We start from the raw sequence: 26,862 nt of genomic DNA, 5'->3' as shown, positions 1-26,862 counted from the left end.
TGGCTCAAATATAATTATGGCTAATTCACTATCATGTGTTGGATAATTTTTCTCACATGATTTTAATTTCATCGTTGCATAGGCAATTACTTGCCCTCTTGAATGAGAACACATCACAATCCTCTTTTGATGCATCATTATAAATTGTGAAATTCTTGCCTTCTTCGGGAAGTACTAATACTAGCGTAGAAACGAGTTTCTTTTTCAAGATCTAAAAACTCTTCTCACATTCTTCAATCTAATTGAATTTAGAGTTCTTCTGAGCGAGCTTGGTGAGCGGAAGAAAATCCTTCAACACATTTTCTTAATAGCCAACTAATCCCAAAAACTTCAAATTTCTATTCCAGTATTCGCTCAAGGCCATTCTATGATTGCCTCCACCTTATTGGTGATCCACTGATATGCCCATTTCAGAGATTATATGACCGAAGAATGTGATTTTTTTTTCATAATTCACATTTCTTAAATTTAGTATTTATTTATTTTCCTCTGAGTATCGGTAGAGCAAGACGAAGATCTTCCTTGCGGTCTTACTCACTTGTTGAATATGCATGAATGTCATCAATAAATGCTACCACAAACTTGTCGAGGAATTTTCTTGAACACTCTGTTCATGAGTTCTATGAATGTTGCTGGAGCATTGGTCAGGCAAAAAAGTATTATCGTGAACTCATAGTGTCCATACCCTTTTCTTTTTAAGGCTGTTTTAGGAATATTCTCTGCGTTAGCCTCCAATTGTGGTAGTCTGACCTTAGATAGAGCTTCAAAAAGATCTTAGATCCTTTTAACTGATAGAAAAGGTCATCTATTCTTGAAAGATGACATTTGTTCTTGATCCTATTGAGTTCTTTATAGATCGACACACCATCTTGTGCTTTCACCATTCTTTTGTGTCAATAAGACTGAAGCTCCCCAAGGAGAGGCACTTAGTCTGATTTGTTTTTGACTAAAAAATCTTGGAATTGATCTTTTAGCTTCTTGAGTTCAACTGAAGCCATTTGCTAGGGTTCCTTAGATTTTAGTGTAGCACGAGCTATCAAGTTACTTTCGAATTCTACTTCACAGTCTGAGATAATTCAAAGTAACCTTTCCGAAGCTCGCTACCACGGGAATATTTTATATCTTGAGCTTAATTCCTTCTTTTGCTTCTCTCATTATTGCTAGTTAGACTTCTTCCCGTACTCCATGCCTTTCTAGATCTGAGAAGCAGAAAGGAAGGATTTCGGTTCCTTATCCTTACCATAAAATATGATTTATTCTTGGATTGGAGTTTGGCATTCTTATCCCGACCATCTACCATTGCATGATTCTTGTCCAACCAACCAATTCTCAGAATGACGTTGAAATTTACCATAGTACACTAAATAAAATCGGCACTGAATATATGCGTATCCATACTTATTTTATTCTATCTTAAAATTATCACGATTAATATCTCAAAACTTAAAACCAATATAGAATCTTAGAACATAACTCCTTATCAGCCTATTAACTTAAGTCCCAATAACCTAGTTAAAATTTCTTACAACAATGTACGAAAAAAACTAAATCCTCAAACAATTCTTCTTTTACTAAATATGTCTTTAATCAAAACTACGAGCCTAACATGCTTTAATACAAACAAGTTTCGTTGGATGTCTTTCTCCACAAATCTTTCCCCTATTTTTCTTTTTTTTATAAGAAGAGTCAGAACCTATTATGCATGCTACATTTCCCTCGATGTCCACCAATATCTCATAACTCTTTTTATTTACCTAAGGTAATGACCTTAATTTCTTAACTTAATTTATTGGTTCTTACCTCTATTAAATATTCCAAAATCTTACATATTTAAATTTATCGCTTAATATCCCAAATGTAAATGTCTATACCGTTAATTATTGACCTAAAAATCAACTTTTATATCTGAATATCAAAACTTATATAATTCTTATCTCATATTTTCATAAATAATTTATTATCCTCGAATCAAACATTTCATCTTAAGTCGGAAGCTTATCTTCGATTCCCATAAATATAAGTCAAATTATCTCTGATAGGTATGTTCCCAAAAATATAATTCAACTTATCTCTGTACATTCTCAAAGAAATGTTACACTTCTTTCTTTCATATAATTTAACCATAATATCAGTCCAGCCTACCTTATCACTGTTCTTTTTTCAACTACTTCCATAGGTGCTTCTTCTTCTTCTTCTTCCATGTTTTCCATGACAAGGTGCATATAGTTATGTTGTTCTTGCATTCTATCCATATCACCATGAAGCTTGGGGATGTAACGTTCTTGCTTGCTAGAAAGGTCTTCATGTTGATAAAGAGAGTGGTTAGCAATATCCTTCGCAGTTTCAATCTTTACTATCAACTTTCGATTAGGGGTCGTATCACGTGAGATGGGTTACGTAGTGTTAGGGCGAGCTGACTCTTCGATCTATCAAGGCGATAGGTGAGACGTTGTATATCAGTTTGAAGTAGGTTCTTGATCTTTACGAGTTCTTGTTCTCTTGTTTTTCTATAGCGAGTTGATCCTTCAGGGTTGCAATCTCTCGTGTTTGGGTTTCAATGATATGTTGACGCTTGCGAAGGACGGATTGAGCACGAGCACGAAGGCATCCGTTGAGGTAAAAATTTCAGAATGGAATAAAGAATAGAAAGGCTCAAACAATGTTGTCGTGGGATTTTCGATACTAGGAGTTTTCAGAACGATTGAAGGAAATAGATTTCGAATTTCTCAAAGAATTTTGGAAAGAATGAGAGTTTGTTTCAGAATGTACTAGGCTTTTGCCAAAATTTGACTTCTTCAAATTTTGTCTGTCAAAATCCCAGCGGGATTATGAACTTGGCGGCTCTGATACCACTTAAATGTCACGCCCCGTGTCCGAAGCATCTGTAACATCCGGCATTGTTTAAAAATTACTTGAAAACAATTAAGCCTCGTATCGAAATGCTAAAAACCAGTCTTTTTCATAAATAAAACATTGTCTTTACATTGACAATAGACTAAAATACATCAGATTTGCAAATGCGGAACTAAACAAAGGAAAATAAAATTCTTGAATCTTGATCACGATCCTTGATTCACCATCCCCAAAAAGCATCTTGACTCCAAACAAAGGGAATCGAGGTAAAAAAGATAAGAGTTATGATTTTGATCAATGCATTGATATTTCCTTACTTCCCTATCCCCAAATATTTTTAAAATTGGAGTCTGAGTTTCAAAAGAAAAAAGGTCCTGAAGATCTCAAGAACCTACACTGTAACATTCAGTCTGCATAGCACGAAGAGGTGGCACTTACTGGAGGAGATGATAAGGGAAGGCAAGGAAACCTTCCTCAGAAGCTGCAAGACCCCGGGGAATTCGTTGTACCATGTGAAATAGGGGGTCAATTAGTGGAAAAAACTATATATGATTCAGGAGCAAGCATGAATATAATACCAAGTTCTCTCTATGAGAAACATGGACTGACCAAGATAAAACCCACAGAATTAAGTTTGCCGCTGGCAGATAAATCGGTGAAGGTGCCATTGGGTATTGTGGAAGATGTTGAACTTAAGATTGATAAATTGAAGCTTCCAGCAGATTTTGTGGTGTTTGACATGGAGAACAGTCAGAATGTTCGTATCATTCTAGGACGACCTTTCTTGGCTACTGCTGTCACCGTCATTGACTTGAAGCAAGAAAAATTGACCATGGAGGTTGAAGGTCAGAGGGTGGAAATCAAAGCATTAAAAAGATCACATGACCCACCATGAACAAGATAGGTATAGTCGGGCTGACGACGTTAAACCAAGTGCTGTGTGGGAGGCAACCTACATTTATTTTAGCATTCGTTTTGTTTTCTATTTTATTTTATTTTAATTATTTTTGTTGATTTTATTTTTCTCTATTCAAGTATTGATTTGAATATTCTATTTTTGCAGGTATTTAAAAAAAACGAAGGAAATGGATGGACAGTGTGCCTCGCGCATATGCGCAATTAATTTTCGCGCACATGCGCGAAGCCCAACTTAGAAGGCAGAGGAGGCCGCGCATATGCGCCACTCATGGGCGCGCATATGCGCGATATGACAACATGCGGTACAGTAGCCTTCACGCATATGCGCCGGGTTAGGGCGCGCATATTAAGGAAAAAACAGAGACGCGAGAACCATTAGTCAGAAAACACTGAACCCTTCTCTTCCTCACACACCGCCGCTGCCATCGCTCTCTAAAAACCGACCGCCGCCTTCAATCACCGCCGTGACTTAAGACCGCACTCCTAATTCCGGTCATCTTCTCGTTCAAGTAAGGGTTTTCTCCAGATTTTGTTAAAATTTTCAGATTAGTTAGAAATTGGTTCAAGCAATTTGGGGAACGTTTGTTATTGTGACTTGGGTACTCCGATTTGTTCTAAATCATTTCGTGATTGGGTTGTACGTTGCGTTGCTAATCGGATCTGTTGGTGTGGTGAGATTGTATTTGCTCTGCTACTAGATTATTTGAATTCAGTGTGTGGGTCGCATTGGCATTATTGTATCCCATGGCACTGAAAAATAAATCGAAAAAGTGTGTCTCTTCCTCGTCAAGTTTTGATTCTCACAGATTTTGGAACGAGGAAGCCCAATGGGTATACGATACCTTTATGACAAGGCCGATCATCCCAGAACGGGGATTCAATTTGTCAATTCCACGTGGTGTCATAATAGCGGAACTGGAACGCCAATGATGGGTTGAATTCGCACAACACCCTTTGGATGCTGTTATCTCAGTTGTGCGAGAATTCTATGCCAACCTCCGGATTTGGCATGACGAGTCTAAAGTCTTGGTGCGAGGTAAATTGGTGTCGTTCGACTCTCGAACGATCAATATGAAATATCAGATGCCCAGCCTCGACCAGAACAAGTACAACCAATTTCTTGAAGCGGGTGTTAATTATACAGAGGTCATCCGGACCATATGTCAAGCTAGCGCCGCCTGGAAAATGAGCTCGAGCGTGCCTATTTCTTTAAAGAAAATCGACATGGGCCTTAACGCAAGTGCTTGGACATCCTTTGTATTAGCCCGGATCCTCCCATCCTCGCACTATTACGATGTGACAAAAGATAAAGCTGCGTTGGTCTATGCCATTTCTATTGGAAAATCGGTTGATTTGGGGAAAATCATATATGGATCGATTATGAGAGCAGGCACAGGGTTAGCCACGGTTTCTCTTCCTTGTCCTCATATCGTTATCGAGCTATGCCGACTGGCCGGCGTATCATGGGCCCCTGATGAACCAGTACTCAAGGCGAAGGCCCCCATCGTTGCTTTCTTTGGAGCCGCCTCCTATGTTCCCCATGAGTTTTCGGATGAAGAGGAGATCCCACAGCCACAACCACCACCACTACCTGCAGCATCCAGAGAGCGCAGGGGAGACAGATTTCGGCGGCTAGAAAACGAGTTACAGGACCAGAGGAGGTTACTGGTTGAGCAACGCCAGGTACTGGATTCACTTCAGTTCCGCAATGACCATTTTATGGGATATATGATGGAATTCACCTCCGTGCTTGCTCAGCGGTTTCCACCTATAGGTCCAGAGGATCCGATGTTCCCCCAGCCACCGGTATGGCCACCCTAGTACCCCGGACATGCCCCTTACCAGGCCCCACCCCAGAACATGGATGAGGATGACGACGATGGTGACGGCGAGCACTGACACTCGTCGTGGGAGGTATGATTGTTCCGTTCCATTCTTTCCTATTTATACATTGAGGACAATGCATACTTTAAGTTTGGGGAGGTGATTCGATTTCGATGTTGATGTTGTGATGACATTTCGATGCTTCAGTATGGTGCAATTTTTTTTTACTGAGTCGGGAGGTCAAATGAAAAAGAAAAAAACAAAAAAAAAAACATTGTCATAGTTGTGGAATTAAGGTTATAGCCAACCAATGATGAGATTTGACCCGACATAGATGTTATCCATGATTACGAGTCCAAATACATGTTATTTTTACTTAAACGTTTCCACCCTAATTCACGATTGCTATCTTGTTGATACATCCGATGTCAAGAGAGTGTTCGTGTGATTTGTGAATGGACTCTAAAACCGGCATGTTGATTACTTGTTGTTGAGTTATGTGTTCACTAACACAAAGATGATCCAGGTAGTCTTTGAATTATATTGGGCATGTTTTCCTTGAATAATTTGTCAATTGCTATCCCTTTGAGCCTAAATGAGAATGAGATGGGTGATTTGTTCTGTTTATGTATACCCCAAAAGCATGATCTATCTGTATTGTTGATTGGTAGACTGAAGGTAGTCTAGAACTTGGTTTGGCACTCTTCGAGGCGAGATTCGGGTAATGTATGATTTAGGGATGATTTAGGCAATTTTTGGAACGTTTGAGGCTTTCAAGCCTACCCATAACATTGTATAAGACCCTAGTGTCCCATGTTTGAGCTTAATGAAAATCGAATGGAGTGTGCCAAGGCACAGAAAAGCCCCCATTCGTATCAATTCTAAATCCCTACGTCAACTACCAACTTTTGACCATATACACTAGTACCTACCGAAAACTGAGCGAAAACGAATTTGTGTATCACTACAAAAGTTCTTCTCCCTTGTGCGCGTATAAGAATATCATCGAAAACGAGGAAAAAGATGAAAAGAAAGAAATGAATTTCTATGAAAAGAAAAGAAAAAAAAGATGTTGAGAAAAGGGAGAAGGAAAAAGTTGAATAAAGAATAAAAGAGTATGACGTATTGATATGAAAAAGAGGACAAAATGGTGAATATGTTGTGGCAAGGCAAGTGGATGTGAAACAAGAGGAAGAAGGAGAAGCGTGTTGAAAAATAAATTGGTTTGTTTCTCTCACTTTTGATTCCCTATCTTCATTTGTAGCCATTAGCCATAGCCTAACGTTATAAGCTTAAAAGACCTATTAACCAAGTCACGTGTACTCAATATACTAGTGGAGAAAAGTTGCCAAAGTTAAGCCTATGGACACTTGAAAAATGCCGTCGATAAACAGGGAGTTTGATTGTGTACACTTGCACATCTCATGATATTAGATTTTTTTTGGTTAATTATGTCATTTTAATTGCATATTGTTTAGCCAAATGATACCCTATAAGTCCTGTTGATTTGTGAAGTGATAAAATCGTGTAAGAGATAAAAATTTTAATTGTTTTGAAGTGGTAAATAAATTGTGTAAGAGATAAAAAATTTAAGTGTTGTGAAGTGGTAAAATCGTGTAAGAGATAAAAAATTTTAAGTGTTGTGAAGTTGTAAAATCGTGTAAGTGACAAAAATTTTAAGTGTTGTGAAGTGAAGTGGAAGAAAATGGAGCGAATTTGCAGGTATTTATAGAGAGTGGTGTAAGAAAATGGAGGGAAGTTTAGGCGGGATCAAATTTTTGAATTTGCGACGGTTGGCTTCCAACCATCGCGAATATTAGCAACAGTTTCAGCTAAACCGTTGCTAATGTTAGCAACGGTGTTATTCAAACCGTCGCTAATTTCAAATTAGCGACGGTTGCACATGATACTGTTGCTAACTTTAGTGACGGTTTAAATAAAACCGTTACATAGTTGAAATTAGCAACGATATAGGTAAAACTGTCGCGACCATTATACATTGTGTTTTATTCTAAACACACGCTAATCGACAACAGTTTTTTAAAACCGTTGTCGATTGTCCAAAAAAACACGCTAATAAACAACGGTTCATGAAACCGTTGTCATAAACGTTCAAAGACAACGGTTTTACAGAACCGTTGTTATTGACCCTAAAAATTGTTGTCTTTGACTCCCAAAAGACAACGGTTTTATAAAAACCGTTGTCTTTTGCTTAAAAAATTATCTACGACAACGGTTTTAACTAAAACCGTTGTCGTATGCGTGTTGTTGATTCTGAAATTTCTTGTAGTGAGAGAACTACGCGCATATGCGCCGGATAAGGCGCGTATATGCGCGCTTGAAGAAATTCCCAATGCTCAAAACAGAAGACTCTGCGCATGTGCGCGGAGAAAGGGCACGCATGTGCGCGCATAAGAAAAGTGCCCAACACACAGAAGGACCCGCCCATATGCACGAGTCTTGGTCAGGCATATGCGCGCAGCGCTATGTTCAGAATTAAATAGGTCAATCGTGAACTTTGAAAAGGGTTTTAAAATTTTGGGAAGTACAGCCGACATATCACTCGAGAAAAGGAGAGCAAAAGTCAGAGCACGGAAGACGGAACGGGAAGAACAGAGATAGAAGACGCAGAATCCAGACACGGAGACGCGCTTTCATCTCTCCTAAACACGTTTCTAATTCGGTTCTTTACTTTTACGTTTTTAATGATTACAAACTGGTTTTGTATTGATTTAAATTCGAGTATGAACTAATTTTATTTTCTAGAGATTGAAGTAGTATTGGTTAAACCTATGTTATTGACGTTTTGAATTTTCATTGAATTAATTCATCGTGTTTATTTGTGATTTCTTGTCGTTAATGCTTTTGAATTACTGGCCATAATTCGATTGATCAAATAATTAAGATCTAACACTCGTGAGAGGGGATTGAAATTAGGACAGTGGAAATCACATCGTTAGAAGTTTATAACGTGCAAAAGACGTATAACTGTGACGAGTTCATAAGAGAACCTTGTTTTCATTTATTACGTGTTACGTAATTTTGAATAGACATATTAAAATCAGTAATAGGTAATACAGTTCTATTTTTCACTTGAAAAAGGGAATAGGAAATTGCGAGTCCTTGGTTAGTAAACATGATGCGATTTAATATTATGTTAGTCAATTTTAATTTAGCATTGGGGAGACCAGACGAAATCATATCTCTAGATTGATCTACTCATTGAACTTCAACTGCGTGCTAAGAATTCTCTGATTCGTTATTTGTTTTGAATTGGTTATCAACTATCTATTTGAATTCTCTAAATAAAGTTGAACTATGTCAATTATGGTAATTAATATACAGTTTTAAATAATTACTCCTCGTGGGATCGATATATGTACTCAAACCAGTACTAAAACTTGACACCGTACACTTGCGGTAGTGAAAATATGCAACAGGTATGTGTCCAGAAAGAAAATACAGAAGATTTGGCGCTAGAGCAATAGGATTTGACCGCTCGAGCGTGGTTGGCTGCGAGAAAAAGATGAAAACAGAGGATGTGGCGCTCGAGCGGTAGGATTTGACCGCCCGAGCGGCGCTTAATTTTTGGAAAGATTTTTCGCACGATTTATTTCCTAATTTTCTGAAGGAGGCTGATATGTTAAAGATTGGGACGAATTTGGAGATGGATTCAGACATTATTCAGAGCCAAGGAAGAGAAGAAGGAGAGAAAAGCTTGGAGTAAGTGCTTGGATTGAAGATTTCGAGATTTCCGGCACCGTTCTTCGTAGATTTCGTCACGTCTAGTATTTCGAGTTTATTTACTCATATTCAAACATTGTTTTGCTTAGTTTAATTATGACATCGAGTAGCTAATTTTTATTATTTGTTGGGACTAAGGGGATACTACACCGAACGTTGATTTAAGTAATTTATGTTTCGACTATCGATTTATTTTTGAGTATGCTACTATTTTTCATTATGTTATTAAAGCGTAGCTAAGTTTAATAAGCATTTCATATCGCGAGTGAGTTCGAGAGAATAGCTTGTGACAGGAACGAGCAGCATAGTCCGTAGATCTACAATTTACATAGAAATATGAATTGGATACATGTTGATAGTTGTAGTCCTAAGGGTCGAAAACTAGGGGATTTCATAAATCGGCATGCAATTCACCGTTGATAAATTAGTTTGGCATAGCTCGAGAGGGCGTGTTCAATTGTGTAGGAAATCCTGTCAAAAGCGTAAATCACTGTCGAGCGAATTAAGTAAAAAACTAAGGGTAGGTGAACTGAGCTTTTCAACAAATTAATTTCTCATTGAACATAAATAAACCATTCTAGTTTATTTATTTCAACATTTAATTCCTGAACTTTTTCATTTGCAATTTTTTATTTAAACATAGTGGTAATAAACAATCATTCAAATTTCGTTGCTAAAGATTGAATAACTGAAAATAATAATTGTAAAATACGATCTCTAGCGAAACGATACTCTTACTCTAGTACATTATATTATAACTTGACATCGTGCACTTGCGATTATTTCGAGCTTAAATATTATTAATTTTGACCAAGAGTTTTATGGTGCAAGTTTTGCTCGATCAAGTTTTTGTAAAGCCAAAGTCTTTTAGTCGAATCCTTCCTAAATAGAAAGAAGGGATGACGTAGGAGTTTTCATCTCCGAACATCCATAAAAATCTTGTGTCTTTACTTCCTGCAAGCACTTACTTTTCACTATAATTTTTGATAAGTTTGCCAACAAGTTTTAAGCTATCATTAAAAATCTTAAACCATTATTCTGTACTTTACAGTGGTTCATATTTCTAACAAGATTGAGAAGAATTTTCAACCGCTTCAAAACGGTTGAAAACCAGTTTAGAAAGCAAAATTTGAAAGAGTCCATTCACCCCCACCCCCCTCTGAACTCTTTCCTGATCCCAACAAATGGTATCAGAGCAGGATCTTCTCAAACATCGATACCCAAAAAAATACTCATGACATCTTTCAACAAAATCCCTATGTTTTAAAAGGAAGATTATGACGATTGGAAAATTTGTATGTAGGCTCATCTAGCAGCCCAGGATGACGATATGTGGTACGTCATCACTGACGGGCCAATGAAGATCTTAAAAGTAAATACACCTGCAATTACCACTGATGGTGCTCCCCAAATGGTGGAAAAGCACCGTTCTGAATGAACAACTGAGGATAAAATGAAGCCAAATCTCGATAACGTAGCAAAAGATATTCTTTATAAGACCTTGGACAAAAATATGTTTTCCAAAATTAGGACATGCACTACAGCAAAGGAAATCTAAGAAAAACTCCCACAACTATGTGAGGAACGATGAGAATAAAGAAAATAAGTTGACTGTTGCTATCCAGAAGTTCGATAATGCAAAGATGAAGCTGAGAGAAACTCTTGCATAATTTGACGAACGGTTCAGAAGTATTATCATTGAACTCATTTCCTTGGGCAAAGAATATTCCAATCGAGAAATTGCCTTGAAGGTTTTGTGATATCTTCCCAAAGAATGAGAAAAACTATAGCAATGCGAGAGTCGAAGGATCAAAATAAACTGGAACTCCATGATCTTTTTGCTGATCTTAAAGCATATGAGTTCGAACTTGGATTCAAACTGAAGAGGAACCATCCACCTCCCAACAAACAAAGGCCTTGCCAGCTACCACGAGGACTCTTCCGGTCGAAAAGTCCACAAGTAAGAAATCGGTTGAGCAACTAAGCAATGAAGCCATGTCCCTATTTGTTAAAAATTTCGGTAAATTCATGAGTAAGAATCAATCTCAGACTAATAAAACTTACTTAAAAATGGACCATACTGATGATGGTCAAGCTTGCTTTAACTGTGGGAAAAATGGGCATTTTATTGCAGAATGCAACAGGCCAAGAAAGGATGAAAAGAGACTGGTTGACAGGAGACAGTCTAAAGACGATAAAAAGTTCACCAAAACTAAGAGTCAACGAGTTCTAGTAGCAGAAGAGGACAAAAGCAAATGGGCTCACTCAAATTCAGAAAAATCCATATCTGAAGAATATACAAGTGAAAGTGAAGATGAGATGGTAAAATGTCTCATGGCTAATGAATATTCGGAACTCTCAGATGAAATGGTATTTAAATTTGACTCTATTGAATTCACTCGAGAAGATATGGTCACGGCACACAACATAGTAAATGAGTTTAAAGGACTATCGCAAAAATTCGATGAAGCCAAAGCAGAAAAACAGGACTTAAAAAACAAGTTGCCTCTCTCTTGCTGCTCGCAGCAAAAGGAGGTCGATGGTTTGAAAGTGAAGTTAAGCCTTCTAGCTACTGAGAATAATGATTTGTGTAGATTATTCCATGCTACGTTAAAAGAAAACAAACAGTTGATAAATATAGTCAACTCATTAAACAAGTCCTCTGCAAAAATCAGCCGGAGACAGAACCGTGCTAGGTTACAGTATCAATGACTGTAGTACTTCAGAAGCATCAACTCAACCTTTACTAGAGAAAGATACAATCAATTAAATTTGTCAGATCTAGTGCGGTATATGAACATGACAAGCCTGAAGTCCAAGGTATTCAGAATCTAAATCTTGAGAAAAATGGAAGGCGATGTGGTTTAGGATATTTCGAAATTAAGAGTGCTAATTCCAACCAATCATGCTCAGACGCAGGCTAAATCCAGATTGGTCCCGCAGAAATCCAAGTTCAATCGGATATAACTAAAAAACAAGACCTAAACGCTACCACAATAACCGACCTATTCAAAAGAGGCACAAATTGATTGACAATGACAGATGGCAAAGACAACACACTGAAAAAGAAAGAAGACTACATACATTACCTGTTATGCATTTAACCGCACTCACCTTGGGACACACCATGGAAAGTCCTTTAGGATATTCCAGTGTGGATTCCTAAGGGTCTAATCAGCTTAGGACCCAAATAGGAAAGGGTACCAATCTCTCATCTTCATAATTTCAGGCATTGAATAAAAAGAACTTGGAAGAGTAGATCTGTGTAGAACCCGTAAATCAGTAGACGTATAAGCCATGCATAATTCTAGATTTTTAAATTTAATTGACTTCATTGCATGATTATTTTAAATGCATTTGTTTGAAGTTAATTATTTATTATTTCAGTTCAGCAGTTTGATTTTTAGCATTTCAGTTATTTCAGTGAGGCCGGACTGGAGTTGGAGTTTTGAGATAGAATTTAAGATTTGAGAAATATTTCCAGAAGTTAATTTAGCTAGCAAGTAAGTTCATTTAAGTTAAAAAGAAGTTTAAGGAATTATTTAAGTTAGTTGAGGATTTTAATTTAATTATTTGAGGTGATTAAGAAATGAACTCATTTAAGTTATTAAATTAATGGGTTAGCTCACTAAATTAATTAAAGGATTAGTAAGGCTTTCAAGGATTATTAGTTGACTAGATAACAATATTTCCCCTTCATTTTATTGCAATTTTCGGCCCCCATAGTTGCTAGACAATTTAATTGCCAACTCATCAACCTTTTGACCATTTCTTTGCATGTAAGTTGTAGGATAATTCTAGGATTTTTGGGAGCACAATTTAATTAATTAATGGACATATCCTAGACTAGAAAATAAGCAAAATTTCGGCCACCACCTCCTAGAAGCATCCACCAACTCATTTGATATCAATTCAAAATTCAAATTCAAAAGGGGAGTGGACTTGGTCTTGATATGATCCTATTTTTGTGCACCCTTCTCCTCACCTTCATAACCACTCAATCCCTCTCCCTCTCCACCGAAATACCTCACCATTCAGATCCATTTTCAGTGTAAAAATCGTGAGTCTTAGCTAGAGGGAAGGCAAGAAAAAAATCGAGAACTAGAAAGAGCAAGAGAAGCGCTCCACCTCCTCCGTGCCGCGTCGTCGTTGTTTCGTTCGTTTTCTTTCAAAACGAAACCAGGCATGTCTAGATTTCTTTCAAACCTCAATCAAGTCATATTATCATTTATTTTTCAGTACATGATCATGTTTATTCAAGTAAAAATCGAGATCCATGTCAAAACATTTTGAAACCTCACATGCAGAATTTTCGAATTTATTGGCAAGCTTCACGTTTTTCTGAGTTTTGATGGTTTCAGGTATTGGATCGACTCCAGGCTCCCAAGGCGGCTTGTATACATGTAGTAGGATGCATTAGGACCATGTTGGTCCATTCAAACCAGCCCCATGCTTGCTGGAAATTCAGAATGACAGCAAGTTCCCCATAAGTGCAGAAATGTGATTCGAAATTTCAGTTTTGTGTCAAGGGTTGTGGATCTGATCTTGGCTGCCCCAAGGGCCTTTAGCCATGGTTGGATCACTTCCCTAGCATGTCTAAGACGTGACTAAGTTGCCCTTTTGGTGGCTTGGTCCATGGCTCATCGGTTTTTAAATAATCAACAAGAACAGCCCCTTTCCCCATTCGGCCCTTCCATTTTTCAGCATATGGTTCGTTTCTTTTGTGGCTTGGTGTGGATCTTGGTTGGCCTATGGCCCTTAGCCACGGTTCATATCATGCTCCTAGATGTCTAGATCGTGCCATGGTCAATCAAATGGCCACTGGAACGACGCAAGACATCGATCATAGCATAAACACTACACACGCATGCACGTTGCTCTCGGTTGGACCCTTCGGTTAAGATTTGGTGTGATGCGGATTGTGGCTGGCCTAGGGCCCTTAGCCATGGTTCAAATCATTCCTTGGGATGTTGGTAAGAGTCTCTGGTCGGTGGTTCACGCCCCAATGGCCGGTAGCCTCGAAAACGACACAAGGAAAAACAAGTGCGCAGCTGCTGTATTTTTGACAGCAAGTATGCTGCTGTTCAGAAGCGTCGTTTGAGTTCTTGGTTGGCTTTTAGCCCATGGCCTTGGACTGGACAGTGCCTCATTGAGTTGGGAAGGTCATGTTTTTGACCGTTCGTCATTTGGATCATTTTTGAGGTCGTACGAGAATTTACGGTGCAATGTGCCAAATTGACTCTCGAAAGAGCGTTTCGTGTTTTGGCCTCCATTTCACCTAGATTTCGACCCTATCATTTTAGGAGCATTATTTTATGATTTTTCAGCGTATTTTAATCATGACTATACGTCGGTTCAGTGTCGGTTCAGGTTGGCTCGGAGTCATGATTAAATGCGAAGTCATTAGGCGTCATAGTCGCATCTTTTGAACGTAAATTGCATAGTTGGTCATGTTTAAGCATTTGCATATTTTTCATGGCACAGTTAGGTTGCAGCGAGCCTGGGGACGATCCAATCCAATCCAGTTGGTAAAATTACGGGACATTTTCATTACGCCAGTTAATTATTTTACGTGCATTAAACAGAAAATGATTATTTTTGAGATTTATGCGATATGGCTTGTGGTTCATTCACTATGTGGGAGTGTTATTTTATACGGTCGCCAGTGACCGATCAGTTCAGTATGGTACCACCCGGTCGCCAGTGACCGGCCAGCTCAGATCAGTTTCAGCCTCCCCGGTAGCCAGTTACCGATCAGTTCAGCTTAGTGCAGTGGCCACAGGCGTAAAACATAATCTCAACAGAAAATTTTATCAGTTATTTCAGTACAGGCTCCAAGGAGCAAATATTTTTACAGTGATTTCCAGTTCAGTTATGCACGTATTATAATTGCTCAGTACAGATTATTTTCAGTATGCCTCAGGACAGGATATTTTATCTCATGCATATTTTAAATTCAGATTTTTACTCGTTACCTGCGATTTATGCATGCTGAGTCTTTAGGCTCACTAGACTTGATTGTTGTAGGTACTGATGAGGCCAGGGCCGAGGGCGGGGACCAGTGAGCCAGCTTGGGTCGGCAGTAGTGGCACCCGAGGACCTCAGAGCAGCAGTTGTTATTTTCTTCGCAAACAATTTTTATCAGTTGTTGGATATTTTTAAATCGTTGTTGTTGGCAAAACTTTGATTTTCTTCCGCTGCAATATTTTGAAATATTGAACTTGATTCACCAGTGATTTTATGAATGAGGCCATTTAAGTTCTTTTAAAAAGAAAATCTTTAATTTTCCGCAAATTTCCAAGAAAAGAGTTTTAGGTCCTTCACAGTGGTATCAGAGCCGACCTCTCTTAGTACGGTGTGGTTCGTGGGAAGGAACTTCGGTAGCCCTGACATTGGCTACACTTTCTTGGACCCGCTTTACGGAGGTTTTCTACTCCAAGTATTTTGCCGAGGAGGTTCGCACCAGGCTGACCACCGAGTTCATGAGCCTGAGACAGGGGGATATGTCGGTTACGGAGTTTATCCGTAAGTTCGAGAGGGGCTGTCACTTTGTGCCCCTGATAGCGAATGATGCCAGAGCCAAGCTGATGCACTTCCTGGTGGGTTTACGGCCGATCTTGCGCCGGGATGTTAGGGTATCTGACCCTGCTACTTATGAGGTTGCCGTCTCCAAGGCCTTAGCCGCAGAGCAGGATCTGCGGGATATCGAGAGGGATCGCCAGGGCAAGCGCCCAGTCCAGGCACCGCACCGCCCTCCTCCTCTTCAGCATCAGCAGCAGAATAAGAGGTCTTTTCATGGACCGCCCAGGAACAGAGGCCAGCAGCAGCAGCAGCAGCAGCAGCGGGGACGCCCAGCCCCGAGGACTCAGGAGCACCCAGTCTGTCCCAGGTGCTCACGTCGCCATCCTGGAGCATGTATGGCTGGCTCAGGAAAGTGTTTTAAGTGTGGCAGTCCAGACCACATGTTGCTGCAGTGCCCTCAGAGGAATCTGCCTACCCAAGGCAGAGTCTTTGCTCTCCATGCCGCGGAAGCCAACCCGGAGACTATGTTGTTGACAGGTACCTTTAAACTTTAAGTTATTCTTCGAATTTCCGCGTTTTGGGAATCGGGATTTAGATTTTGAACTTAGAACTGTTATAGGATTGCATGCTCTACTCAGATTTATTTCGGGGAAATTAAGCTCGAGGAACCTAGACCTTTGCATGTCTATAAGTTTAGATCTTGTAGTGGGATTCAACTTAGAGCTCCGCTCTTTCAGGGAGAATTTTTATATCTGGTTCCGCTACCAAGGCCTTGATAGATTCAGGGGCCACTCACTCATTTATTTCGGAGGTCTTTGCAAACTTTCTCAAGATCCAGACCATTGGGCTAGATACAGCCTTTTCAGTAGTGTTGCCGTCAGGAGAGGAGATGGCAGCTACCAATGTTATCCGAGATATAGACCTTGAGTTGCACGGTAATCTTGTTTATGCGGATCTGATTGTGCTACCGATGCCGGAATTTGACATCATCCTAGGGATGGACTGGCTATTGAGGAACAGAGTGTTGATAGACTTCCAGCGGAGATCCGTTCTTGTCCGACCGCCTGGAATGGAGCAGTTCTTATTTGAGCCGGACAGGTACTTTTCCTTACCGCGCATTATTCCTTATGTTCAGGCTAGGAAGCTCATGCATAGAGGGTGTCGGGCATTTCTAGCAACCTTTTTATCTGTCCCCGATGAACCCAGCCAGTCAGCCTCAGATGTTCCGATTGTTAGAGATTTCTTAGACGTTTTTCCCGAAGACGTCTCTGGTATGCCACCAGAGAGAGAGGTGGAGTTTTCCGTTGAGCTTATGCCAGGAACGGCTCCGATATCCAAAGCACCGTACCGTCTAGCACCGACAGAGATGGCAGAGCTTAAGAAGCAGATTCAGGAACTTCTTGACAAGGAGTTCATTCGCCCGAGCTTTTCTCCATGGGGCGCGCCGGTCTTATTCGTGAAAAAGAAGGATGGCTCGATGAGGCTTTGCATTGACTACCGGGAGTTGAACAGGGTTACAGTGAAGAATAAATACCCACTGCCGAGGATTGAGGATCTGTTTGACCAGTTGCAGGGAGCTTCGATTTTCTCCAAGATAGATCTGCGTTCCGGTTATCACCAGTTGAGGGTGAGAGATGCTGATGTCTCGAAGACAGCTTTCAGGACTCGTTATGGTCACTACGAGTTCCTAGTGATGCCGTTCGGTCTGACGAATGCGCCAGCAATCTTCATGGATCTAATGAATCGCGTATTTCAGCCGTACCTCGACCAGTTTGTGATAGTGTTCATAGATGACATTCTCGTCTACTCCAAGAATCGGGAGGAGCACAGCAGGCATCTGACCATAGTGTTGCAGACATTGCAGAAACATAAACTATTCGCAAAGTTCAGTAAGTGCGAATTCTGGTTAGAGAAGGTGGCGTTCTTGGGCCACATTGTTTCTAGCAGTGGCATTGAGGTAGACCCGGCGAAAGTTGCAGCAGTCAGAGATTGGGTTGTGCCTCAGAATGCATCCGAGATCCGCAGTTTCCTTGGGCTAGCAGGATATTACAGGAAATTCATCCAGGGATTCTCCTCCATTGCCGTTCCACTCACAGCACTGACCAAGAAAAATGTGAAGTTTGTGTGGAGCGAGGAGTGTCAGAAGAGCTTCGATACCTTGAAGCAAGCTCTTATCTCAGCACCCGTTTTGGCTGTACCGTCAGGATCCGGCGAGTTTGTCCTTTATACCGATGCTTCGAAGCTTGGTTTAGGTGCAGTTTTGATGCAGCATGGGAGAGTGATAGCGTATGCTTCTCGACAGCTGAAAATCCACGAGAAGAACTACCCCACCCATGATCTGGAGTTAGCGGCCGTAGTTTTTGCTTTGAAGATTTGGAGGCACTATCTGTATGGGGAGAAGTGCCAGATCTTTACCGACCATAAGAGCCTCAAGTATTTCTTTACGCAGAAGGAGCTGAACATGCGTCAGAGACGTTGGTTGGAGCTTGTGAAAGACTACGATTGTGACATTAGCTACCACCCGGGTAAAGCTAATGTAGTTGCGGATGCTTTGAGCAGGAAAGTCGCAGTGATGGCTCATTTGACGATGCAGAAACCTCTTCAGATTGAGATGCAGAGGTTTGATCTTGAGACTTACCCTCAAGGTAGAGTTCCTCGTTTATCTACCTTGACTATCCAGTCCTCTCTTTTTGACCGTATTCGCAGCGGTCAGGCAGCAGATGAGCAGTTGGCACAGTGGAAGAAGAGAGATGAAGCTAAGGGCAGTGTTTTGTATACAGTCAGCGACGGTATTGTGAGATACCGAGATAGGATATGGGTTCCTAGCAGTGATTCTATCCGAGCAGACATCTTATCAGAGGCCCATACGTCCCCATACTCCATTCACCCTGGGAGTACGAAGATGTACAAAGATCTGCAGCTATTGTATTGGTGGCCAGGAATGAAGAAGGACATCAGGCGTTTTGTATCCGAGTGCCTGACTTGCCAGTTAGTGAAGGCCGAGCATCAGAGACCAGCAGGTTTGCTCAAGCCTCTTCCTATTCCCGAGTGGAAGTGGGAGAACATTACCATGGACTTTGTGACCGGATTGCCGAGGTCAGCCAGAGGATCGAATGCTATCTGGGTGATTGTAGATCGTCTTACCAAATCAGCGCACTTCTTGCCTATTAAGACGACTTTCACCATGGTTCAGTATGCAGAGCTGTATATCCGAGAGATAGTCCGACTCCACGGTATTCCAGTTTCTATCGTATCCGACAGAGATCCCAGATTCACTTCCTCGTTTTGGAAGAGTTTGCATTCGACTTTGGGTACGAAGTTGCTGTTTAGCACAGCTTTCCATCCGCAGACGGATGGGCAGTCGGAGCGAGTTATTCAGATCTTAGAGGATCTTCTCCGTGCTTGCGTCATTGATTTCTCTGGGAGTTGGGAGTCGAACTTACCATTGGTAGAGTTCACCTATAACAACAGTTTCCAGTCGTCTATAGGTATGGCTCCGTATGAAGCACTGTATGGCCGCAAGTGTAGATCTCCTGTTCATTGGGATGAAGTAGGAGAGAGAGCAGAGTTGGGTCCAGAGATGGTTCAGCAGGCAGCAGATGTAGTAGTCAAGATCCGTGATAGGATGAGGACTGCCCAGAGCCGACAGAAGAGTTATGCCGATCAGCGGAGGAGAGAGTTAGAGTTTGCAGTGGGCGATCATGTCTTCGTGAAAGTGGCACCTATGAAGGGTGTCATGAGATTTGGCAAGAAAGGGAAGCTCAGTCCGAGATTCATTGGACCGTTTGAGATCCTCGACAGAGTTGGGACGCTAGCGTATCGTGTGGCTCTTCCGCCAAATCTGGCCGGAGTACACAATGTCTTTCACGTTTCCATGCTGAGGAAGTATATGGCAAATCCTTCCCATGTGCTGAATTTCGAGCCGTTGCAGCTTACTCCGAACTTATCTTATGAGGAGAGACCCGTGCAGATCCTAGACAGACAGGAGAAGAAACTTCGGAACAAGTTGGTTAAGCGAGTCAAAGTCAAATGGCTCAACCATTCAGAGGAGGAAGCTACGTGGGAGTCTGAGCCGGAGATGAGAAGTCGATACCCTGAGTTATTCGGTGAGTTCTAATTTCGAGGACGAAATTTATTTAAGGGGGGAAGGATTGTAGAACCCGTAAATCAGTAGACGTATAAGCCATGCATAATTCTAGATTTTTAAATTTAATTGACTTCATTGCATGATTATTTTAAATGCATTTGTTTGAAGTTAATTATTTATTATTTCAGTTCAGCAGTTTGATTTTTAGCATTTCAGTTATTTCAGTGAGGCCGGACTGGAGTTGGAGTTTTGAGATAGAATTTAAGATTTGAGAAATATTTCCAGAAGTTAATTTAGCTAGCAAGTAAGTTCATTTAAGTTAAAAAGAAGTTTAAGGAATTATTTAAGTTAGTTGAGGATTTTAATTTAATTATTTGAGGTGATTAAGAAATGAACTCATTTAAGTTATTAAATTAATGGGTTAGCTCACTAAATTAATTAAAGGATTAGTAAGGCTTTCAAGGATTATTAGTTGACTAGATAACAATATTTCCCCTTCATTTTATTGCAATTTTCGGCCCCCATAGTTGCTAGACAATTTAATTGCCAACTCATCAACCTTTTGATCATTTCTTTGCATGTAAGTTGTAGGATAATTCTAGGATTTTTGGGAGCACAATTTAATTAATTAATGGACATATCCTAGACTAGAAAATAAGCAAAATTTCGGCCACCACCTCCTAGAAGCATCCACCAACTCATTTGATATCAATTCAAAATTCAAATTCAAAAGGGGAGTGGACTTGGTCTTGATATGATCCTATTTTTGTGCACCCTTCTCCTCACCTTCATAACCACTCAATCCCTCTCCCTCTCCACCGAAATACCTCACCATTCAGATCCATTTTCAGTGTAAAAATCGTGAGTCTTAGCTAGAGGGAAGGCAAGAAAAAAATCGAGAACTAGAAAGAGCAAGAGAAGCGCTCCACCTCCTCCGTGCCGCGTCGTCGTTGTTTCGTTCGTTTTCTTTCAAAACGAAACCAGGCATGTCTAGATTTCTTTCAAACCTCAATCAAGTCATATTATCATTTATTTTTCAGTACATGATCATGTTTATTCAAGTAAAAATCGAGATCCATGTCAAAACATTTTGAAACCTCACATGCAGAATTTTCGAATTTATTGGCAAGCTTCACGTTTTTCTGAGTTTTGATGGTTTCAGGTATTGGATCGACTCCAGGCTCCCAAGGCGGCTTGTATACATGTAGTAGGATGCATTAGGACCATGTTGGTCCATTCAAACCAGCCCCATGCTTGCTGGAAATTCAGAATGACAGCAAGTTCCCCATAAGTGCAGAAATGTGATTCGAAATTTCAGTTTTGTGTCAAGGGTTGTGGATCTGATCTTGGCTGCCCCAAGGGCCTTTAGCCATGGTTGGATCACTTCCCTAGCATGTCTAAGACGTGACTAAGTTGCCCTTTTGGTGGCTTGGTCCATGGCTCATCGGTTTTTAAATAATCAACAAGAACAGCCCCTTTCCCCATTCGGCCCTTCCATTTTTCAGCATATGGTTCGTTTCTTTTGTGGCTTGGTGTGGATCTTGGTTGGCCTATGGCCCTTAGCCACGGTTCATATCATGCTCCTAGATGTCTAGATCGTGCCATGGTCAATCAAATGGCCACTGGAACGACGCAAGACATCGATCATAGCATAAACACTACACACGCATGCACGTTGCTCTCGGTTGGACCCTTCGGTTAAGATTTGGTGTGATGCGGATTGTGGCTGGCCTAGGGCCCTTAGCCATGGTTCAAATCATTCCTTGGGATGTTGGTAAGAGTCTCTGGTCGGTGGTTCACGCCCCAATGGCCGGTAGCCTCGAAAACGACACAAGGAAAAACAAGTGCGCAGCTGCTGTATTTTTGACAGCAAGTATGCTGCTGTTCAGAAGCGTCGTTTGAGTTCTTGGTTGGCTTTTAGCCCATGGCCTTGGACTGGACAGTGCCTCATTGAGTTGGGAAGGTCATGTTTTTGACCGTTCGTCATTTGGATCATTTTTGAGGTCGTACGAGAATTTACGGTGCAATGTGCCAAATTGACTCTCGAAAGAGCGTTTCGTGTTTTGGCCTCCATTTCACCTAGATTTCGACCCTATCATTTTAGGAGCATTATTTTATGATTTTTCAGCGTATTTTAATCATGACTATAAGTCGGTTCAGTGTCGGTTCAGGTTGGCTCGGAGTCATGATTAAATGCGAAGTCATTAGGCGTCATAGTCGCATCTTTTGAACGTAAATTGCATAGTTGGTCATGTTTAAGCATTTGCATATTTTTCATGGCACAGTTAGGTTGCAGCGAGCCTGGGGACGATCCAATCCAATCCAGTTGGTAAAATTACGGGACATTTTCATTACGCCAGTTAATTATTTTACGTGCATTAAACAGAAAATGATTATTTTTGAGATTTATGCGATATGGCTTGTGGTTCATTCACTATGTGGGAGTGTTATTTTATACGGTCGCCAGTGACCGATCAGTTCAGTATGGTACCACCCGGTCGCCAGTGACCGGCCAGCTCAGATCAGTTTCAGCCTCCCCGGTAGCCAGTTACCGATCAGTTCAGCTTAGTGCAGTGGCCACAGGCGTAAAACATAATCTCAACAGAAAATTTTATCAGTTATTTCAGTACAGGCTCCAAGGAGCAAATATTTTTACAGTGATTTCCAGTTCAGTTATGCACGTATTATAATTGCTCAGTACAGATTATTTTCAGTATGCCTCAGGACAGGATATTTTATCTCATGCATATTTTAAATTCAGATTTTTACTCGTTACCTGCGATTTATGCATGCTGAGTCTTTAGGCTCACTAGACTTGATTGTTGTAGGTACTGATGAGGCCAGGGCCGAGGGCGGGGACCAGTGAGCCAGCTTGGGTCGGCAGTAGTGGCACCCGAGGACCTCAGAGCAGCAGTTGTTATTTTCTTCGCAAACAATTTTTATCAGTTGTTGGATATTTTTAAATCGTTGTTGTTGGCAAAACTTTGATTTTCTTCCGCTGCAATATTTTGAAATATTGAACTTGATTCACCAGTGATTTTATGAATGAGGCCATTTAAGTTCTTTTAAAAAGAAAATCTTTAATTTTCCGCAAATTTCCAAGAAAAGAGTTTTAGGTCCTTCACAATCTGCTTCTTGGACAGCGATTGTTCCAAACACATGGCCGGGAATAAAAGTATTTTATCAGAAATTGTCAACTACAGAGGACCAACTATCACCTTTGGCAATAACTCTAAAGGTAAAGCTGTGGGAAAAGATAAAATTATACATGGCAACATCATTATCAAAGATGTACTTCTGATAGAAAACATGTGTTATAACCTGATTAGCATAAGCCAACTATATGACAATGGTTACACCGTTGAATTTCACAAACATATATGCACTGTTAAAACTGCTACATGTGAGTCGGTGTTAACTGGTCATAGAGAGCAAAATACATATAAGGTAAAATGGAATGATGACTGTCTAAAGGTGCCCACTTGCTTCATTGCCTTAAATGGTAATAAAAATTGGCTCTGGCATAAACGACTTAATCATCTTAATTTCAAATATATTGCTACAAATAGCAATCTTAAACTGGTATATGGATTTCCTAACATTGATTTTGCCAAAGATAGAATCTGCAATGCTTGTCAGCTAGGTAAACAAGTTCGCTCAACTTTCAAGAACAAAGGAAGAAACTCATCAGTTAGATGTCTGGAACTTCTTCACATTGACTTGTTTGGACCTATACCGGCAATGAGCTTAAGGGGAAATAAATATAACATTGTGGTAATTGATGACTTCTCCAGATTCACATGAGTAATATTTTTAAGCTCCAAAGATCAAACCGCGGTTCAACTAATCATGTAACGTCCCGGGAATTTGAAGGGTCACGTAAACCACATGCATGCAAGTTATTAAATTTCTTTGGTAGTTTATTAAATTGTTTTAAAGTTTTAAATGCATTTTATTTCATTAATTTGTGTTTAAATATTTTTATGCATTTTATGCATAATTCATTCATGGTAAAATTTAATTCATGAAATTTTAAAGGTTCATTCATTAAAGATTTTTAAGTTTCATTACGAGCTCGAACAAGGAACGGAGACCGGAGAATTTTTAATTACATGATTTGTTTTTAAATATTAATATAAGATGTTTTTAAGTGTATTTTCAAAAATGGGATTTTATTGTGTATTTTTACCGCATGATTTTATTTTTATCCAGTACGCAAATTTTATCGAATCGAGGGACTTTTTGAGGGTTCGGTTAATATTTTCAAAATCTTTCCAACACAAAATATTTTCCGAAGTGTGTTTTGATTTAATAGGCCAACTTTTAAGCTCGTTGGGCTTAAAACTCTTTTAAACTTTTAATTAACCAATTAAGGACCATTATCTCGTTGATTAAAAAATTTATTTAAGATTACCCTACACCAACTACCCTTCCCACCAACCGACAACCCTTTCATTTCTTATTATCCCATCTACATTATCTTCTATAGCAGTATAGCCATCGGTTCCATCCATTTCCAACTTCATAAAGCTGAAGGTTTCCTCGGTCATTCCTTGATCTTGAAAAAGAATTCATTTCCGGCACTCGTCTTCGATCTTCTCGCGCCATTTCATCTAAGGCACGCATTGTATCATTATTTCTGCATCGTTCACGTTATATACGTGTTGTCATGTGTGTTATGTTTATGCAATTTTCGGTATTGGCATGGCAAAGCTTTTATGCTCTTGGTTTGACACGAAAACCATATGTTGTTGCATACATCTCACGTTTTGTTTTCTGTGGTGCAAGGGGCTGCTGTTTTAGTTGTTTAAGGACTGTATTTGATGTCAAGGAGTTTCCTTGTGAGTTAGATCAGTTGCTGGACGCTGCAAGGGAAGGGCCGAGAGTAAGGTTTTGAGGGGGTGGTTCGACTCTTGTTGGCTTCAGCTAGCTGGTAGAGGTTTCGATTGTTTTTCTTGGACCAGTGGCACAGGGGGCTGAACCAAGCCATGGACCAGGCCCTTGCGGGTCTGAGACACGGTTTAGGGAGGCCCAAACGCTGCTGGACCAGCCCCGTAGGTGATCGAGCTTGGTTTAGGGAGATCGATTTTGCCTAGCTTTTGTGAGTGAGCCTCGAGCGTACGAGCTGAGTTCCATGCATGGGGTTGTAGCCGTGGTTGCCTTGGGTCCAGAGGAGTCCTAGGATGGTCTAGGATAAGCTGAGTAGGGGTTGGTCCAGTTGGTTTTGGGTTAGAGACGCAAATAGCGAAGAGGGGACACTTAGGGTCGAGTGAGGTTGTGGGAGAATATGTCCAGCAGCATTTATGGGTTGGCCGAAAGGTTCAGGGGCTTAATCTTGATGATTTTAGTACTTTTAAGTGTTCTTAAGATGTGTTAAAAAGTTGGGAAAGGTTTGGTTAAGTTTTGGTTCGATTCGGGTTAAAACCGGGACCCGAGTCCAAGTTTTAAAACAATTCAGTTAAGTAATGAAATGAGCTCGAGTTTACATCTAGGGATGCTTTTAAATATGTTTTGGGACATTTTTAGGAGTTTGGTAGGCTTTGGATCAAAATAATGAGTTTTGGATTTATCCGGGATTTAATCGTCGCACGAAACGTTAATTAAAGGATTACTTGAAACGCCTAGATTTAAGATTAATAAATTTTGTAGAAAATTATATTTAAGCTCAAATAATTATTAGAAGTCTAAGTTTTTAATTTGGGAATTTTATGCTAAGGTTTGGTTTAATTCGGGATTTAAAACGAATTAATATGTTATATTTAAGGATTAATTTAAAAGTCATTGATTTAAGCCAAATAAAAGAAAGAAAAAATTCATGTAGACTTAAATAATTATTTGGGACATGCTAGAATCAATGGAATTAAGAAAATGTAAATGTGAAATTAGAGGTCCAGGGGTTAAACGGTAATTTTTGGATTTCCACGGGCAAAATGGTCATTTTGCATCCGGGTTGAGATTTTGGTCCTGGCAGCGCCCTGAGCACAAATTCATGATATTTTAAATGTTCACGCATCATGATTCACGATTTTTAAGATTTAATAAAAATATACGTTGCATGGTTGAATTTAAAGGAAATTGCATTTATACATGAATTTTATAAGTGATGAAAATGATAATGTTTTGAATGACGGGAATTAGTTGTGGCTATCGAAGTATATGTAAATATTTAAGACGTATATGTAAATGCTGATGATGAGGCCTAAGCACAGTGGATGGGTGATCCTGTCACTGATGTCCGACAGCCGTCAGGTACCGCGGTTCTATGTATGATGGATCCATCGTAAATGATGATGTACGATAGTCACCTCTAATGAACTGAATTCACAAATGATAAATTATGAAAGATAAAGGATGAATGATAGATGATGAACGATAAAGGATGAATGATGAACGATAAATGATAAACGATGAATGATGAATGATGATTAACGATGAGCTGTTTTGACACGTCATGATTTTACACGACACGTTTATGTTCATGAAAGGTATGTTGATTATGATATTTTTCACTGCTATGTGCTATGTATATGTACTTGTTATTCCTGGTACAGGCGTGTTAAGTCTTTAGACTCACTAGGCGTGTGTGATGTAGGTGAGCTAAATGCTGAGGAGACTGGAGGTGCCGAACTCTGAGTAGGCAGACTTGGTGGGGTGACACGACCCGAGGACCACATGTTATCCGCATTACGATTTATGAGATTGAGAGGAGATGAATATTTTCATACGTTGATTATTTTAAGATTTTTACACGTTTACTTTTAAGTTGATTTTGGATGATGGTAGTTATTTTAAACTACATTAATTTTATTTCCAATTAAAAATATTATTTTAAATGTTATTTTTAAATGCGAGCTTTATAAAAAAAAATATTTCCGCACTTTTTAAAACGAGCAAGACGTTAGAGTTGGTATCAG

At 39.9% G+C, this 26,862-nt stretch overlaps 1 protein-coding gene across 1 annotated transcript; it reads left to right on the top strand.

The window, feature by feature from the left end:
* Nucleotides 1-2,388: 2,388 nt before the first annotated feature.
* Nucleotides 2,389-3,748, top strand: LOC142530454 (uncharacterized). Its single transcript, XM_075636288.1, has 3 exons — nt 2,389-2,441; nt 2,514-2,616; nt 3,272-3,748. The coding sequence occupies exons 1-3, from the start codon at nt 2,389-2,391 to the stop codon at nt 3,746-3,748; spliced, it is 633 nt and encodes a 210-aa protein (XP_075492403.1).
* The last annotated feature ends 23,114 nt before the right edge of the window (nt 3,749-26,862 follow it).

The sequence above is a fragment of the Primulina tabacum genome, chromosome 17 (genome assembly GCF_025594145.1).
Source record: "Primulina tabacum isolate GXHZ01 chromosome 17, ASM2559414v2, whole genome shotgun sequence".
In the NCBI taxonomy this organism is placed as follows: domain Eukaryota; kingdom Viridiplantae; phylum Streptophyta; class Magnoliopsida; order Lamiales; family Gesneriaceae; genus Primulina; species Primulina tabacum.
The sequence above is the reverse complement of the archived record's forward strand: the minus strand, read 5'-3'. Positions and strand labels throughout refer to the sequence as shown.